Source organism: Castanea sativa, chromosome 5, assembly GCF_040712315.1.
Source record: "Castanea sativa cultivar Marrone di Chiusa Pesio chromosome 5, ASM4071231v1".
NCBI classification, from domain to species: domain Eukaryota; kingdom Viridiplantae; phylum Streptophyta; class Magnoliopsida; order Fagales; family Fagaceae; genus Castanea; species Castanea sativa.
In genome coordinates this window covers 24154097-24173277 of record NC_134017.1, presented here as the reverse complement: position 1 = coordinate 24173277, position 19181 = coordinate 24154097, and the positions used below count along the sequence as shown (strand labels likewise).

Sequence of the window (19181 nt, the reverse complement as noted above, 5' to 3'; positions counted from 1 at the left end):
CAAAAAAAAAAAAACCAATCCTACCGAATACGCATGCTCAAAGGCTAGTAAAAATTATGCCCAACTAAAAAAGAGAAAAAAAAATCAACAAAAAAATCCAAAAAAACCAGCTGCCTCCCAAAAAAAAAAAAACTGCCAACCAAAAATTAAAAAGAGCAAAGACAGGTAGGCAGCATGTACAGGAAAAAGCTTGTAATAAGGGAATTTTTATCTAAATATTGTTGCTCCATTTTCTCCCCAAGCTGGAGAGACTGGGTTTTAATCCCTGGGAGAAAAGTCATGAGTTCCACCAATTCTCTCTGCTCTCTCCTCTTGACTAAATTCATCCATTTTTAATTTTCTCTCTCCAATTTTCTACCCACCTGGCTTTTATCCCAAACAAACATATCCTTAAGTTGGGTCTTCTAGTGCTTAACTTTGAGAAGTTCTCGTGTTTAATTGGTTATTTGAAGAATTTTTTTTTTCTTTTTCTTTAGTGCCCCATTAAGGCACAAATATATATTATATTATATTTTATTATATTATATTGTTGTGCGCTTATTGATATTGTTTTTCCTTATTATAAGATGGGCCAAAGTATCCTTCTTTAAACCAATTATAACTTACGACAAAACATGATTAAATTTTATAACAAAATGGTGGGTGTCATTGTAACCCATTAATAAAGTGGAATTTTGATTAAAAACTCATTTTTTCACTTTTCAAGTTCTTTTTTGCGTGATTTGCCTTCATTTAATAAGATGCACGGTGTTAAAAAGAGTAGTTTAGAACTACAAATTATTCTATAATTTTTTTGTCATAATTTTGATGTAACAGATTGTGAGAGATTAATTATCATTTAGACTTAAACAGTTAAACTCACTATATTTTCTTTACCAATTATACTTTGTCACATCGCAGTTATACTAAGAAGTAAAAAATTTTGTAGGACTAGAATTTTTCTGTTGAAAATCAAAAGATGCATTTCATGGTGATATCATTGATGACGTCATAACCATGCAATATGTCATATTCAAAAAAAAAAAATCAATATGTCATCAATTTATATATATATATATATATATATATATATATATATATATAAATAACAGTTAAACTCACTATATTTTCTTCACCAATTATACTCTGTCACATCGCAATTATAATGAGAAGTGAAAAATTTTGTGGTATTAGAATTTTTCTGTTGAAAATCAAAAGATGCATTTCATGGTGATATCATTGATGACGTCATAACCATGCAGTATGTCATATTCAACAATCACAACAACAAAAAAAAAAAAAAAAAAAAATCAAAATCAATATGTCATCAATATATATATATTACAACCACGATGATGTTTCTCTCTGCCCGCCATTGTAATTAATTTTCTTTCTTCTTTTTTTTTTTTTTTTTTGAAATTTGTTTTCTTTTATGTTTCATATAATCTAATCTTATGCAGGTGTTGAATCTATTGAATCTATTCCTTCTCAAAAAAAAATAAAAAGGTTGTTGAATCTATTTTTTTTATTTAATTTTATTGAATTCAACAATAATGATTTATGGCAAAGTAGTGGGAGATTTGAACTCTAATAATTTCTATGAAAAACATCAAGAAGTGCTAGTTAAGTTATAAATCTTTTAGTCCTCTTTTTAGATCATGGGTATCAATGATTTAAACTTGCACCCATAAGTTGACCTTAAATTGCTTCTCAAAAAAAAAAAAAAAAACTTTAGATATATAATTTAATAATAATTAATTGCGATGGCTATATTTCAAAAAAAAAAATTTAAAATTTAAATTTAAATATCCTGAATAATGTATTATGAAAATTATGAAAATTTTATCTTTTTAGAATTCATAGATGGATTAAAGTTCTATATAATATTGGATTTGAAAAAATTGAGTATAAACTTTTATTTAAAATTCATAATACAATGATTTTATTGAAACAAAATCTTGGCAATTCAAACCAATACAATTTTAAATTTCATATGAAACAAGTTGTATTGAAATTTATTATTTGAATTTCCTAATCCAAATGTAAGCATGTAGAGTAGCAGTAAACCATTCAAAGATATTTTAGAAGAAAGTATTTTTTTGGTCCCTACATTTTGAGCCAGTTTCTACTTTGGTCCCCACATTTTTTGAACTCCTATTTTGGTCCTTAAATTTTAAAAATCTTTTTCCATTTAGATTTTACTGTCATCTCACTAATGGAAAGTATTACGTGGCATGTAAAGTGAACAGTAGGCATATGAAGATTACCCACATTAAAACTTGAAGAACCTTAAACCAACTTCAAAAGCTCAATGGGATTACCCATTGAAACCCAAAAAAAATTAGAGAGAATCAATGTGGAAATGATTGAATGGAATTATCAGAGGATGATAAGATCAATGATGGAAAAAAACCCATGGATGAAAACCCTTCTTCCCCAAAGACCTATGCCAAAAACCCATAAGTTTTCTTGTTCTTTCGCAAAGACCCATAGTTGAAATCAATAAACTCAAAGCAAATCCAGAAATCTCAACCATTCAATAAACCTAGAAACCTAAAATCTCAAACAAAATCTAGTTTATTTCAAACAAACAATAACAAATTCAACCAACCTAGCCAATTTGGCTAACAGAATCAAACAAATCCAAAAAACCCTACCAATTCACTCACAACAACAACAACAAACTCAACCTACCCATCAAATATTTAAACTCAAATTAACCATCATAGACCCATAACTCCAACAGATTCAACACACACACACACACACACACACACACACAGTTGTATTGGTTTTTTGTGTGGGTTTAATTTTTTCGATTTGTGTGTATTTGATTTTGTGTTTGTTTTCTAAGGAAAAAAAAATGAAAAATGCCAAATTTTTTTCTTAATTCTAGGTTTGTGTTCTTGTGTTTGATTATTTGGGTTTGTATTCTTATGCGCTTTTTGTTCAAGATGAGCCCATATATGAATTAATGTGTTTTTGGTTTTTAATTTCATTTTTTTCTTTTGTTAAAATTGATAAATTAAGTTTTTAAAATCAGATGTTGACATTACATTATTATTATTATTATTATTATGGCCATGTAGGCACTCCATGTGCCAATTATGTATTCCATGTGCCATGTAGGCACTTTTTGTTAGTAAGATGATGGTAGGGATTAAATTGAAATTGAATTTCAAATTTTGAGGACAAAAATAGGAGCTCAATAAATGTGGGAACCAAAGTGGAAACTAGCCCAAAATGTAGGGACGAAAAAGATATTTTCCCAATATTTTAACCCTTAGTAATATAATTATATCCACAAGTCGCTTATAACAAGATAATACTTGTTCTCAGTGGCGGAGTTAGGATTTCAGTCTAAGGGCAGTAAATAAAAGTAAAAATTATATAAATATATTAATCGATAAAAATTAACAAAATAAATAAAAAAATGTAAACCAATATAACTACAAATATATGTTTCATTTCATTAAAATAAAGGAACAAATATAACCAATTAATAATTAGTAATAATCAGAGGAAGAGATTAATCTACATCTAATTTGATTCCTTAAAGTATATTGAGAAAATAAATTCATCTAAAATTAATTAGAGTACAACAAAAGTAATCTACAACCACAAACTATTTTATAACATTTTTACAAACTATTGATGTGACAAATTCTTACTAGTTCTAATCTGGACCCACCACTTACATCACATTTGTATTTACAAAAAATTATTTGGAAAGATGTTAAAGCTACATTAACAGTTTGTAAAAATGTTATAAAATAGTTTGTATTTGTAGCATTACTCATACAACAAATACTTGTAAAGTTGTAAACATGTCTCACTACCTTGATTGTTTCTAAAACATTTTAAATTCAACATTTTTTTCTTTGTTGCTCCAAATATTTATAAATTTGGGTTAATATAAAAAAATCCAAAGTCTGAAATTGTGAAAAAATCTAGAGATGGAGGAAAAGAAAATATAATGGATTGGATGCTCAGTTTTGGTACCATATGAGGAGATTGAGTATTTTTTTTTAATTTATTTTATTTTTTGAAAATTATATATATATGGAACCCTCTAATTGAATTTCATAATAAAAGACAGATTAATAATTTTTTTGGAATTGTTCACCGCAATTTCACCATTAGCTTCATCCTATGTAAAACAATTCAAAGTTTATGCCTTTTTTGGATAAGTCATTTATGGGACATGGGATAAGCAGAAAAAAGAATAAAGAATAAAGTTCATAAAAAAAAAAAGGAAAAAAGAATAAAAAAACATGAATAGTGAAATGAGTAAAAAACGTAGGATAAGACTAGCATTATCACACCTGCGGAGGCTTTTTTTTTTTTTTTTTTTTTTAGTAGTCCTATTTTGTAGCAAAAAAAAACTGTATTTTTATCTTATATATATAATTTTTATTTTGAAAATCTAATTTATAAGTGGATAAAGAAATTTAAAAATTAACAAGAGAGTAACCTTATTTTTTAGGTAATATTTTAGTGGGAGTTAGAGTTGTATTTTTACTGGATTGTTTTTTAGTTTTGTCTTTACTTAAACATGGGGATACATGAACATCTTTGAATTAAAAAAATGAGGATCTCAAATAAAAAAAACTCCTTAAATAGTAGTATAGATAAAAAATTAAGAAAAAAAAATAATATGGTGGTTTGGTTTGTCGGGGAAGCTCATTTCCCTTGTTTTTCGTTGTTTGTTCGTTCAACGTGGGAGTGGAAGTGCCTTCTTTTTTTTTTTTAATTTTTTTTTTAGTAACATCAGTGGAGTCAAATTTCTTAAGAATGGATGATAATACTAGTAACTATAGGCTATTTTTAGGAATCAAGGTGGGCAACTACCCCTCTTGTCCCCTTGCTCCGCTAGTGCTTGTTCTTCTCACAATTTTTAAAACTTGTTTCATGCAAGAATATTTATAGACAATATTCCTACAAATTAAGTCATAGGCTCTAAAAAATGTTTACCAAATGATGATGTATAAAGTCTTTAACCACCACCCTTGTTTTGTGAATAGTGCCATATAAAAAATGGTAAGCGGATAGAAAAATGGTAAGTGGATAGAAAAGTGGAGAATAAAGATTTTTATTTTTTTTTTCTTGTGTGTGTTTTGTTAGGGGAATAGAAAATTGGAAAAGTGAAAAACAAAACTTCTTTTGGTTGAAAAGAAAAATAAAAGGATAGAAAATATAGTTTGAAGAAATTTACTAACAAACTCTTATTACATTAAAAAAAAATTAATAGTTAAAAAAATTGATATCAATATTAAAAAAAACATAAATGTTATAGCTGATAAAATGGAAAAAAGAGAAAGGGAAACCAACGTGTGAGAGAAGATGGGGGTAGATGGGTAATTTTCCATCAAGCCCCCCTTTATAGCCCATCTTTTCCCCTAAATTGGGAAGACTCAAGAATCACCCCAAATGGTCAGGAAGAAAACTCAAGCCCACCATTTTCTCCTCCCCTTTACCCATCTCAACCAAACACCCTTCACTCTCATTTTCTCCCTATTTTTATTCCCCACATTTTCCATCCTCTAATAATCTCCCCTAACCAATCGGGCCCTTAAACCTGAGAAATTATAATATTCTCATGGTGGACAACGTCATTCGTTTACCATTCTATTAAAAAAATCTCACATATTTAAAATTGCCGAGTTAGAAATTTTTTTAAATAGAAGTTACCTATTGACTTAGTAATTTTAAACAGATGTAATTCTTTTAACAGAATGGTAGATAAGTGACATGGTCTACTAGCACTTGCAGCAGTGGAGCTAAATAGCTATATAGCTATTTTAGCTCCACCAAAACACCAAAAAGAAGCATGCAGCAGTGGAGCTAAATCTATATTTTTTTAGCTCATTGCTACAGTGCATATCTATAGATAGATGTGCACTGTTCATGAGAGCTAAAAAAAAAAAAAAATTATTTTGTGTTCACATTACCTTTTTATTGTGGTGTTTTTATTGTAGTAAGATGTATTATTTTATTATGGTAGATATATTATTTTATTGTGATGTTTATATTATTTTATTGTGTTGAAAGCTAAAATAGATCCACTGCTGCAGCATATGTGTAGGTAAAATAAATAAAGTAACTTTTGGTGAAACTAAATTGCTAAATTTTTAGCTCCACTGCTGTGGATGCTCTAAAGATGGTATAATTTATTCTAAAACCCAAAGGTACCAGAGCATGAATGATGAACCTGAATTCCAAGATATAGTACTTGGGAATAAATGCATCCCTAGCTGCTTTATGGAGAAATCCAAGCCTTAAAAATTTTCTAACTCATAGCCTCTCAAACAAAATATTGATCAATTCATATCAAATTAAGTTGAACGGAGATTATGTTAGAATTTTTTTTTCCTCTCCTTTGTGTGCGTTTGTTTCTTAAAAAAAAATAAAAAATAAAAAGGAGATTATTATTTTTTTTTTATTAAAGAAAGGAGAGTAATTAAAGCAACTCTAACACAACACAAACTTTAATTTATTTCATCCTTTAAGAAAAGGCCAAAAAGGATAACGAAGAAAAGAAGCGAACCTTGAAACTTGAAAAGTTGTATGCGAAGGAAATGAATGAAGCCTATACCATTTTTGGCGTTGAAATAGTTAAACAGGAGATAGTATGAGAGAGAGAGAGAGAGAAAAAAAAAAAAAAAGTTCTTTTCCCAAACTTGGAAAGTTTTTTTTTTTTAAGCAAAACTTGGAAAGTTGAATATAGTATAGTTATTAAAGAGTATGTATAGTAGTTAGGTATTGTTCTTTAAGTTCTCCTTTTAAGATTTTATCAATGTGTATTCTTTCTCATAAAATGAAAATATATTTTTTAGTTAAATAGCCACATGGCTAAATTTAAAAAAACAGAACCTAAAAAATAATACTTAAGATGCTGTAGCTAAGTTTTATCTCTTATTAAATATAGTATGGGTATGGGATTTACGATTTAATTATTAAATTCCAAAGTCAACTGCTTTGTGAACATGCTGGCGCCGTGTACAACTCTTACACCGTTATGTAACGTCATGGCTTAAGAAAGAATTATAATGGCGGCATCATATTATAACACTGGTGCTCGTTTCCGGAAGAATAAAATTTGAATTCTTAGATCTGGTGCAATCCATTTGTAGCTCTCATAAATAAAATAAAAAAATGCAGCTGGTTCTAAAAATAAATTTAAAAAACACACTGTTTATTTCATACATTATTATTAGAAAAGAAATTTACTGTTAACAATGTGTGTGATAGTATTTTGCCAAAAAGAAAACCAAATGTTGCTGCAGAGACATCACTTGAATAATTGCACCAAATGCACGTGAGGCAAGGCAAGTAACTTGGATCATAAACCATTTAACCAGATTATATATAATGGGTTCTCTCTTGGAAGGTATTAATTAACTGATAAAGTGAGGCATAGTTTGTTAAGTACCATGAATAGTTACATTATCATGAAAGTTTACATTGTAGGCAAAATGATTCTACACTTTTCTGCCAAAATGAAAAATATTAGTCACATTTTTGTCTATAATATACACTTTGTAGAGTATTGTTCATATAAACTAATCAATGCCCTAAGGATGATCACAGGTCAGTCGGGTTCATGTGATAACTCTTAACCTATGGCTCGACCCAATCATTTTGGGTGATGAACTCTCTACCTGCCTATGATCGAATGCTTGGTAGAAGTTGATCGTAACTCATTCTTGGGGTGAGAAGTTCGATTTTGGTTGAGCGGTAAGTAATGATGAAAGCAGTGAGCATAACATGATGTGAACAATGCAAGCATATGATTTGGAATTTTGGATGGTTGCTAGCATGATATTAAAAACTGGACCAGACCGGCTAGTTCGACCAGTTAAACTGGGAACTAGCCACCAGTTCGATTAGGGTAAAACCCCAAAAATTGGTCAAAACTGAGAATCGGAGGCAAATCCGGTTTTACCCTCAATCCAGTTTTTAAAACCATAGTTGCTAGCATAAGATGATCCAAATGGCAATGACACGAGACATGATTTGTACAAACATGAGCATACCATGTTCTAGATGATGGTGACACAACAATATCTTGATGGTGGCAAGACATGATCTAGTGCAAAGCTCATCCTCATGTTGATAGTCGAGATCTAAAATCTTTTGTTTCAAATAAACAAATACTTTGAATGCTTTAGTATCTTGATCAAGTTTTGAAATATACCATAAATTTTTCTCTTATTTGCCTTCAATTTATTTGCAACATCAATCAACAAAAAGTCGGTAATAAAATTAAAATTTTTTACTCCAAGAAAATCAACATAATGTGTAGTCATTTTAACACCTTTTAAACAACCGATGCTTTCTTTGATGAAATAAAAACTAAACCGTTAGTTTCTAGGAGTAAATCTCAAATCTACGAGGAGTTCTTTGAATTCATAATTCGATAAGTATGGAATTCACCAGAGAAAATAATATATTCTAAAATAAATTCTAATTAATATCTAGCTATAACAGGAATTAAATTTGACCTAAACAGTATTAAAAGTATTTAGAAATAAGGAAATAAATGGTGTAAACCTAAAATAAAAACAAAATTACATAAAAAATACTAAAATTAGTAAATTACAAAAATCAAACAGTGGATTTTGTCTTACATAAGAAAAATCCTCGATTAATATATGTTTTTCAGATAAAGTGAGCAACACACTAACACCACTTAAAGTTATAGAAATAATTGCTCCTCATGATCATTTATTAGACTTGACAGTGCAATTTTATAATTGCTCCTCACCAGTACCACCATGCCCCACATGGTATCAGTGTTAGCTTTTGTATCATAGTGCAAAAGCACCGTGAAACAAGGTACTTTAGCTATACTCATTTAATATTATATTTTTATATTTTTATACATATTTTTAACTACATATTTTTAGTTTTTAAGTATATATACTGTAGGGACACAATTTTCAGACCAAGCCCAAAATATAAGCGATTTTGACTCAGTGAACTCAATATAATAAATTTATAGAGAGTGGGTCAAATAGTTAGACTGTAGTACTTGGATAACAGTTAATATGGTTTTGGATGATGAGCCAATAAGAATTGAACCCGGTTTATACGAGAAAGTTGGTTCTCGGCACAGTCCGAGGAGCTCTATTCTAGCATATATTAGATGACAATGGTTACAGGAGTTGTTGAGATTGCTATAGTGCTTTCTCTTCTTCTTTTTTCATCCCCCTTCTCTGGGATCTCTACCCTTATTTATATTACATCTCTCCCTTAATCCTTACCTTATACGTGGACCACATGTGGATAGTTGATGGTTGTCTTATCAGCCCCCTCTAAAAGTCTTCTAGGGTGGCTGTAAGGCTGCCATAATACTGTTCAGAGGTCACTTCCTCATTAATGTGGTGGTAGCAGTTTTACCTTAGATATTTTTGAGTCCTTATCCCTCTTGTACGTTCATGATGCTCATTGCTATCATTAGAATTCCTAGAAGGTCATTCTTGATCATTAGGATCTATACCAGATTTGCGTTTGGCTTTATCCGAGGAGATAATACTCCTCGGACTCGGACCACCCATGCTTTTCGACCAAAATTACATGCTCTCGGTCAAAACCACATGCTTTTGGCCAAATCCCAAAATCCATGACCCCACATATACCAAACACCTCAAGTTGTATGAAAATAGTATACTAAAAAATAACACAAGTACAAGCCAAAGATTTTCTTTTTGAAATAAATCCGACCAAAGATTAAAAGAGAGAGAGAGAGAGAGAGAGAGAGAGAGAGAGAGAGAGAGAGAGAGAGAGAAACGAGGCTTTACCCTATAAGGGTACTTCCTCATTAATGCAGTGGTAGCAGTTTTACCTTAGATATTTTTGAGTCCTTATCCCTCTTGTACGTTCATGATGCTCGTTGCTATCATTAGAATTCCTGGAAGGTCATACTTGATCATTAGGATCTATACCAGATTTGCGTTTGGCTTTATCCGAGGAGATAGTACTCCTCGGACTCGGACCACCCATGCTTCTCGGCCAAAATCACATGCTCTCGGCCAAAACCACATGCTCTCAGCCAAATCCCAAAATCCATGACCCCACATATACCAAACACCTCAAGTTGTATGAAAATAGTATACTAAAAAATAGCACAAGTACAAGCCAAAGATTTTCTTTTTGAAATAAATCCGACCAAAGATTAAAAGAGAGAGAGAGAGAGAGAGAGAGAGAGAGAGAGAGAGAAACGAGGCTTTACCCTATAAGGGCACTTCCTTATTAATGCGGTGGTAGTAGTTTTACCTTAGATATTTTTGAGTCTTTATCCCTCTTGTAAGTTCATGATGCTCGTTGCTATCATTAGAATTCCTGGAAGGTCATCCTTGATTATTAGGATCTATACTAGATTTGCGTTTGGCTTTATCTGAGGAGATAGTACTCCTCGGACTCGGACCATCAATGCTTCTCGGCTAAAATCACATGCTCTCGGCCAAATCCCAAAATCTATGACCCCACATATACCAAACACCTCAAGTTGTATGAAAATAGTATACTAAAAAATAGCACAAGTACAAGCCAAAGATTTTCTTTTTGAAATACATCCGACCAAAGATTAAGAGAGAGAGAGAGAGAGAGAGAGAGAGAGAAACAAGGCTTTACCCTATAAGGGCATCCCAACATGAAGGCTCCACTCCATAAATAAATAAAAAAGACATGAAAGTTTCCACTCCCATCAACAAAAAGAAAAACATGAAGGCCCCACTGCCACTAGTCCAACTTGATATCATGATTAACGTATTGTTCAAACCTAGTTTTTTATTCCCCCACCCCCCAAAAAAAAAAATTATCATAAACATGGTGACGTATTTGCTTACTATACGATCAACAATAATTTACAACACCACTGGTCACGATCCCTGTAGTCCTTTGGATTTATAAGAGATCGAAGAAGAATTGACAACAATCAAAGTCCAATACTCGATATACTTTGATTATCAACCCCCCCCCCCCACAAAAAAAAACCGTTATACTTTTTTTTTTTTTTTTTTTAACTGACTCCAATACCGTTATACCAAAAAAAAAAACTATCCTAGTGAACATTTTGAGCAAAACTAGAATTGTCAAATCTCTGTACAATTGATAGTGAATTTAAAGTATCTCTGCTCAAAGTAACATCTAAATCTTAGTATTACTTTCTCATTCAGAATATGGTTGTAATAAAGACACGTAGGATTTATTTGTTTTGTTTTTTTAAACATGCATAGTGGGGTTTTCATGTTTCATCGGATTTTTAAGGCATAACGATTGAAATGGTTTTATTCACATAAAATTTGAAGAAAAATTTATGGGTTTTGATGGGTTTCATCAGTTATTGAAGAAGTGATAACCATTGGTGTAAGCTATATATAGAGTTTGAAAAATCCTTGGTGGGATTTATGACTTTTTAGCTGCTGTTGCAAAAACATGGAGAGTGGTGACCTTTATAATGCGGGAAATAGTTTTAGAAGAAGCAGTTCTTCTACGTGGAGGAGTGGTGGCGTGGAAGCTTACTCGAAATCTTCACGAGATGAAGATGAAGAAGAAGCTCTTAAATGGGCTGCACTTGAAAAGCTTCCTACTTTCAACCGGTTAAAGAAAGGTTTACTAACTACACAGGAAGGCGAGACCAGTGAAATCGATATACATAATCTTGGACTTCATGAAAGGAAGATTTTGATTGATAGGTTGATCCCCGAGGCGGACAATGAGAAGTTCTTGTTGCAGCTCAGGAACCGCATAGATAGGTATGTTCTCTTATTAGTTTTATCCTCTTTTTTTTTTTTTTTTTTTCATAAAAATAGGAGGAGAGTTTAAATTAAAAAAAAAAAGTTGTACCCAGCACACAAAACTTCCATTTTAGCTTATTATTATTATTTCGGTTTGGTCTAGATCTTTGGTGAATTTTCAGTTATAAGTCTTCTTGTTTCTTGACATTTGATATTTGTTAGAGTTGGAATTGATGTTCCCACAATTGAAGTTCGCTTTGAGCATCTAAGTGTAGAAGCAGAAACCCATGTTGGGAGCAGAGCTTTGCCTACACTTTTTAGCTTCATTTTTAACATATTGGAGGTAACAATTTGTAACACAGAACATTCGTCACAATTATATAAATTTGACGTATTTAATCTATCATATATGTTGTCTAGAGATTTTCTTCTTTTTATTTTGATTCTTACCGTTTACTCTGCCCTTTGATATTAAAAGGGTGTCTTGAGTTATGTCCATATTCTTCCAAGTAAAAAGAAGCATTTGTCCATTCTTCAAGATGTTAGTGGAATCATTAAGCCTGGCAGGTGAGAAGGCAAGCTCAGTTCATATTCTTGAACTGAGTTATGAATGTTGGAAATTTTTATTCAATTTAGAATATTGGGGCACTGATTTCTTACTTTGTTCATATGCATCTTCCAGAATGGCATTGCTATTAGGCCCTCCAAGTTCCGGGAAGACCACGCTCTTATTAGCTTTGGCTGGAAAGCTTGATCCAACTTTAAAGGTGAATAAAGTTTTGATCAAGACTTTAATCCTTTCATCGGTTCTCAATATGTAGCTTCAGCTGATTAGTCTAATCTCCAATATGAAACTGGAATTTCTCCTCTAGTGCTCAGGAAGGGTGACTTATAATGGCCATGACCTGCGCGAGTTTATATCCCAGAGAACTGCTGCCTACATCAGTCAACATGATCTCCATATTGCAGAAATGACTGTGAGGGAAACATTGGCCTTTTCTGCAAGATGCCAGGGAGTCGGATGGCGTCAGGGTTAGTTAATTTATAGGGTTTCCACTTCATATTTTCTTTCAGGCAGTTTAATTTTCAGAATGTGGCCTGATTGATTTGTGTGTAAACTGTATAACGTGAGTCACCTGCATACTATTTCAAAAATTTGCAGAGATGCTAGCAGAGTTGTCTAGAAGAGAGAAAGCAGCCAATATTATGCCTGATCCAGATATGGACATCTTCATGAAGGTAAGAAAGAAGCTGCTGTCATTGACTTATTCTCAACCTCAGAAAATGATAGGCAGTTTAGCTCGTATTTTCATCAAAGATTATGCTCAAATCAAGATTCAATAGAGTAACTGGTCTAGAGAACTTGCATTCATGGTGATTGACAACTTATGTCTTTTGATTTGGCTTCTGCTATCTTAAGGGTGTATCAACTGAAGGCCAGGAGACAAGCATCATGACAGATTATGTTCTAAAGGTAACATCAGCATGGATTGAAAAATTTCCACAATAGGTTCCCATAATTTATTATTTACTTGAGTCCACCTCATTGCAGGTTTTGGGATTGGAAGTGTGCGCAGATACCATGGTTGGGGATCAAATGGTAAGGGGCATCTCAGGAGGACAAAAGAAGCGTGTTACAACAGGTAACTCAACTGGAAACACAAATTTACATAAAACTTTTGTTACTTGCAAATTAATTATGTCTCCAATAATTAATTCAAAGGTGAGATGCTGGTTGGACCAGCCAAAGCCCTGTTTATGGATGAGATATCTACTGGGTTGGACAGCTCAACAACTTTTCAAATAGTGAATTCAATCAAGCAAAACATTCACATTCTCCATGGAACTGCTGTCATCTCACTCCTTCAGCCAGCACCAGAGACTTATGATCTTTTTGATGATATAATTCTCCTCTCTGATGGCCAAATTGTGTACCAGGGTCCCCGTGAACATGTTCTTGAGTTTTTTGAATCCATGGGCTTTAAGTGTCCTGAGAGGAAAGGCGTGGCTGACTTCCTTCAAGAAGTAAGTATACATATAGGTTTGTCTGTCTAATTGATTCCAACATAAATAACTGATCTCCTAAACATGAGCATTACCTCTATTTCCCATTTAAATCATTTAAGTATAATAAAAATTGTAGGTAACATCACATAAAGATCAAAAGCAGTATTGGGCACGTGAAAATGAACCTTACCGTATTGTCACAGTCAATGAATTTGTCGAGGCATTTGAATCATTCCATGTTCGAAGGGGGATTCAAGATGAGCTTGCAATTCCATTTGACAAGAGCAAGAGTCACCCAGCTGCTTTAACAACTCAAAAGTATGGTGTTAGAAATGAGGAACTCTTGAAAGCTTGCTTCTCCAGAGAATTGTTGCTTATGAAGAGGAATTCATTTGTCTACATTTTCAAGTTTATCCAGGTGGATTTTTTGTTCATTTGAATCTTTGTATTACCCTTCTTGGTATTGCATGATTTTAACATATCCTTTTCTATGTGCTATTAGCTTACTATAGTGGCACTGATTGCATCAACGCTTTTTCTACGAACCAATATGCACCGCGATTCAGTAGAGGATGGAGGAATTTATGCCGGTGCTTTGTTCTTTAGCGTGATTGTAACTCTGTTTAATGGATTGGCAGAGCTTTCCATGACTATTGCAAGGCTTCCTGTTTTCTACAAGCAAAGGGACCTCCTCTTTTATCCTCCATGGGCGTATGCACTTCCAGCATGGATCCTCAAGATTCCCATTTCTTGTATAGAAGCTGCAGTATGGGTATTCATTACCTACTTTATCATTGGATTTGACCCAAATGTCGGAAGGTGGGCAAGTAATAATTATAATCAATTTATTGCCAACTTGCAAAGATGTTTTTTTTGACATATTCTGTTCCGAATGATATATGGATATATATACTGCAGGTTGTTTAGGGAATACCTTCTGGTTGCATTGGTTACTCAGATGGCTTCTGCATTATTCCGATCTATCGCAGCAATGGGCAGGAGCATGGTTGTTGCTAACACCTTTGGTTCATGTGCACTGCTCACACTTTTTGCACTGGGAGGGTTTGTCCTGTCAAGAGGTATAATATAATAAATTAAGAAGTCGAATATACAATTTACGGTTTTTTTTTTTTTTCTCTCAAATTTAGATGCACCTTCCATGATGCTTCTTGCTTGTTTTATTATTTATTTATTTTTTGTTTTCCTTAACGCTGCAGCGGATATAAAAAAGTGGTGGATATGGGGCTATTGGATATCTCCCTTGATGTATGCTCAAAATGCAATAGTGGTTAATGAGTTTCTTGGGAAAAGTTGGAGCAAAGTAAATTCTAAAAAAGAGCCATTTTCTGTCTTTTTATTTTAGTGTATCCTCTGATGTCTCAAGTTACTTTCATATTTAAGGTTCTCGCAAACTCAACGGAAACACTGGGAGTAGCAGTTTTGAAGTCCCGTGGGTTCTTTACACATGCATATTGGTATTGGATAGGCGTAGGGGCAATGGTTGGATTTGTATTACTTTTCAACATCTGTTTCACATTGGCTGTTACTTACCTTAACCGTGGGTATCACAACCCTTTTCAATTTAGTGCTTAATTTTTGTTTAATCTTCTCAATTTCGTACATGTACAAGTAGAAGAAACTTATGTGTTAGTGTTGTACAAATAATTGTGCAGCATTTGGGAAGCCGCAGGCCATTAAAACAGAAGAATCTGAAAGCACTGAACACAATGACAGAACAGAAGAGGGCACTCAGTTACGACAAAGAAGAAATAACTCAACTCATGACACGGAGATAGGTGATACAATATCCTATTAGTGTTTTGTGTGTTTTATCTCTTTGTTATGCTAGGTGCCAATTATATTTCTATTGATATGCAGAGTATGGGGATGAGATTAGAACTGGAAGTACCTTGTCGAATTCATCATCATTGGTGATAGACACTGCTGTCGAGGCCATCAAAAGCAGGCAAAAAGGAATGGTTCTTCCATTTGAACCTCATTCAATCACCTTTGATGAGGTTATATACTCTGTTGACATGCCACAGGTACTTAAATGAGTGTTTGAAATTGTTTATTGTTTTAACATCCAAATAAAATATACTGTTTTATATTTTAATAAGTGAACATAACCTGTATTCCAAACATATCAGGCCTAGTTTAATGTACTAAACTTGCAGGAAATGAAGAGTCAAGGTGTCCTTGGGGATAAATTGGTGCTTCTGGAAGGTGTGAGTGGTGCTTTTAGGCCTGGTACTCTCACAGCTTTGATGGGAGTTAGTGGGGCTGGTAAAACTACTCTAATGGATGTGCTGGCTGGTAGAAAAACTGGGGGATATACAGAAGGGAACATTACAATTTCTGGGTACCCAAAGAAGCAAGAAACATTTGCCCGGATTTGTGGATACTGTGAGCAAAATGACATCCACTCCCCTCATGTTACTGTCTATGAGTCCTTGGTCTACTCAGCATGGCTTCGTTTATCCTCAGAAGTTCATTTTGAAACCAGACAGGTTGATATCTGATGCCAAATCTGTTTTGACCTTTATATTGATAATATTTCTTCTAATGCATCCCATATCCATATACAAGCCAAGACCATTCAGAATTGGTTTGTAGGTCCCCAACATAGAGCAGTGATCAGGCTGCTGTAATTTCGATCAAGCTCAGATAATTGTAGTTTGTCTTCTCCCTGCTCAGCTTCCAACCTTTATAATAATTAATCTTATATTTACTTTACATAAATTTGTTCATCATGTAACCATTACTGTTTCACTTAAACTGATAAAATCTTTAAAACTCAAGTTACTAATGAACCATTGGCTAAAGAAATTAATATTTAGACAGCCACAAGCAGCAAGAGCATTCCATAATCTTGATTTTTATTCTTGGATGCAGATGTTCATTGAGGAAGTTATGGAGCTAGTGGAGCTCAAGCCATTGAGGCAGGCAATAGTTGGGTTGCCCGGTGTGAGTGGTCTCTCCACTGAGCAGCGCAAGAGGCTAACCATTGCGGTTGAGCTAGTGGCTAACCCCTCTATAATATTCATGGATGAGCCAACATCAGGGCTAGATGCAAGAGCTGCAGCAATTGTTATGAGAACTGTTAGGAACACAGTGGACACTGGAAGAACAGTTGTCTGCACTATCCATCAGCCGAGCATTGACATATTCGAAGCATTTGATGAGGTGAGAAATCTGAAATTCTGATGGATTGCAAACTTGGGGCTTATTATTTGTTCCTTCTCTTCTAATACTTTGAATGTGATAAATAAATTATGGGGTTGCAGCTATTCCTTATGAAGCGTGGGGGACAAGAAATATATGTAGGGCCGCTGGGTCGCCATTCTCATCACTTAATCAAATATTTTGAGGTAGAACGCAATGGACCCCAAAAGTGTGTGTGTATATATATATATCAGACTTTCAACTTGAATTCTTAATCTGAGTTGCAGAATATTGATAAATATGCCTTTTTCCTTTTGTCTAGGGAATCCAAGGAGTCAGTAAAATCAAAGACGGTTATAACCCAGCGACTTGGATGTTGGAAATTACCAGTTCAGCACACGAAGCAGATTTGGGGGTTGATTTTGCTCAAATATTCAAAAATTCAGAACTCTATAGGTATGTATGTCATGCACCACAGGACTAGCTACCAATTTTCAGAAAAAATTCTTAAGAAACCTTGTGAGCGTTATGCGGCTTAAACTTGTTGCTAAAAGCTTATACAACTGTGTGGCATGTGATTCAGGAGAAACAAGGCACTAATCAAAGAACTGAGCACACCTGCTCCTAATTCAAAGGATCTCTATTTCCCTACTAAATACTCTCGTTCGTTTTTCATCCAATGCTTTGCTTGCTTATGGAAACAACATTGGTCATATTATCGTAACACGCATTACACTGCTGTAAAAATTTTCTTTACGGCTTTCGTGGCATTGTTGTTTGGGACAATGTTCTGGGACCTTGGCTCCAAAATGTAGGTTTGAGAATTTAGAAATATATATAAGCTCAAACTCTTATTGCTTAATTTTCTGCATTATGATTCAACTCTGTTTTGCAAATTTCAGCTCAAAGCAGCAAGATCTATTTAATGCAATGGGTTCCATGTATGCTGCTGTGATTTTCCTCGGGGTCCAAAATGCTTCCACTGTGCAGCCAGTAGTGGCCATTGAACGAGTAGTGTTCTATAGAGAAAGGGCTGCTGGAATGTATTCAGCCTTGCCATATGCAATTGCTCAGGTAAAAGGGTCATAAACTCCTTTTACAAACTTCATATAGATTAATTCTCTGTAAGTTTATACAGTTTCTATATGTCTCACTCTCTTTTTTCACAGGTTATGATTGAGCTGCCATATGTCTTTGTACAAGCAGTGGTGTATGGTGTTATTGTTTATTCAATGATTGGATTTCAATGGACTGTCGCCAAATTCTTTTGGTATCTATTTTTTATGTACTTCACTCTCTTGTACTACACCTTTTATGGTATGATGTCTGTGGCTGTGACACCAACACACCAAATTGCTTCCATTGTTTCCGCTGCGTTTTATGGAATATGGAACCTGTTTTCTGGATTTGTGATCCCAAGAACTGTAAGTGCTGCTGACTACTAAAATTTTTTCTGACACTAGGTTTCTTTAGTACTAGACATATGTTGATGACATATTACTTTTTTTCTTTTTTTTCTTTTTGTCTCTACCTTGACAACTTCAGAGGATTCCTGTGTGGTGGAGATGGTACTGCTGGATATGTCCAACAGCTTGGACTTTATATGGACTTATTGCATCACAGTTTGGAGATTTGAAGAACAAGCTCGACACAGGTTTAACAGTGGGAGATTTTGTGGAAAGCTACTTTGGTTATAGACATGACTTTTTGGGAGTGGTTGCAGCTGTGGTTGTGGGATTTGCAGTGTTCTTTGCATTTAACTTTGCCTTTGCTATCAGGACGTTGAATTTCCAAAAGCGATAGGATTATCTCTTGGTTACTTGGATAGAATTTGCACTTTCCTATGTTTACAAATTACAGTGTTGTTCCTAATGTCTTGGCATATCAGTTGCGCAGAGGTTAAAATGCCTTGCAAGTAGCCCTCTCTTCTACAATTGTACTTTCGAGTTTCATTTTATCCACAAACCTCAAGGAGGAGAATTTTCTTTTGTTCATAATTTGCAAGATTTTTTTTTTTTAATTTCTTTTATGAAATGGAATATTTAGTTAATAAAATACTAACAAAAAAATTGATTTTTACCGTTTAACTCACCAATAAAAAATACTTACTAGACAGATGGTTGGTTTGTATGGCTAACATAACAATATAAATCAATTAGTTACACATTAAAAAAGCCACATAAACAAGTCATATACTTACCTAACCCAATCAAATCTTGCCACCTCAATTAAAAATATTCCAACTCACCAAAGCACTAACAAAAACCCAAAAAATTTCCCTCTAAATTC

At 33.5% G+C, this 19181-nt stretch overlaps 1 protein-coding gene across 1 annotated transcript; it reads left to right on the top strand.

Moving 5' to 3' along the window:
• The first annotated feature begins 11247 nt into the window (after nucleotides 1–11247).
• On the top strand, nucleotides 11248–18905 carry LOC142636207 (pleiotropic drug resistance protein 1-like). The gene is made up of 24 exons (XM_075810338.1): nucleotides 11248–11738; nucleotides 11943–12063; nucleotides 12199–12287; nucleotides 12403–12487; nucleotides 12593–12752; nucleotides 12883–12959; nucleotides 13141–13194; nucleotides 13273–13363; nucleotides 13444–13745; nucleotides 13864–14145; nucleotides 14230–14546; nucleotides 14646–14806; nucleotides 14945–15048; nucleotides 15129–15285; nucleotides 15401–15523; nucleotides 15606–15772; nucleotides 15905–16237; nucleotides 16623–16913; nucleotides 17015–17098; nucleotides 17215–17348; nucleotides 17476–17703; nucleotides 17795–17966; nucleotides 18062–18316; nucleotides 18438–18905. Exons 1-24 carry the CDS (start codon nucleotides 11419–11421, stop codon nucleotides 18693–18695), a joined length of 4365 nt encoding a protein of 1454 aa, XP_075666453.1. The 5' UTR covers nucleotides 11248–11418; the 3' UTR covers nucleotides 18696–18905.
• The last annotated feature ends 276 nt before the right edge of the window (nucleotides 18906–19181 follow it).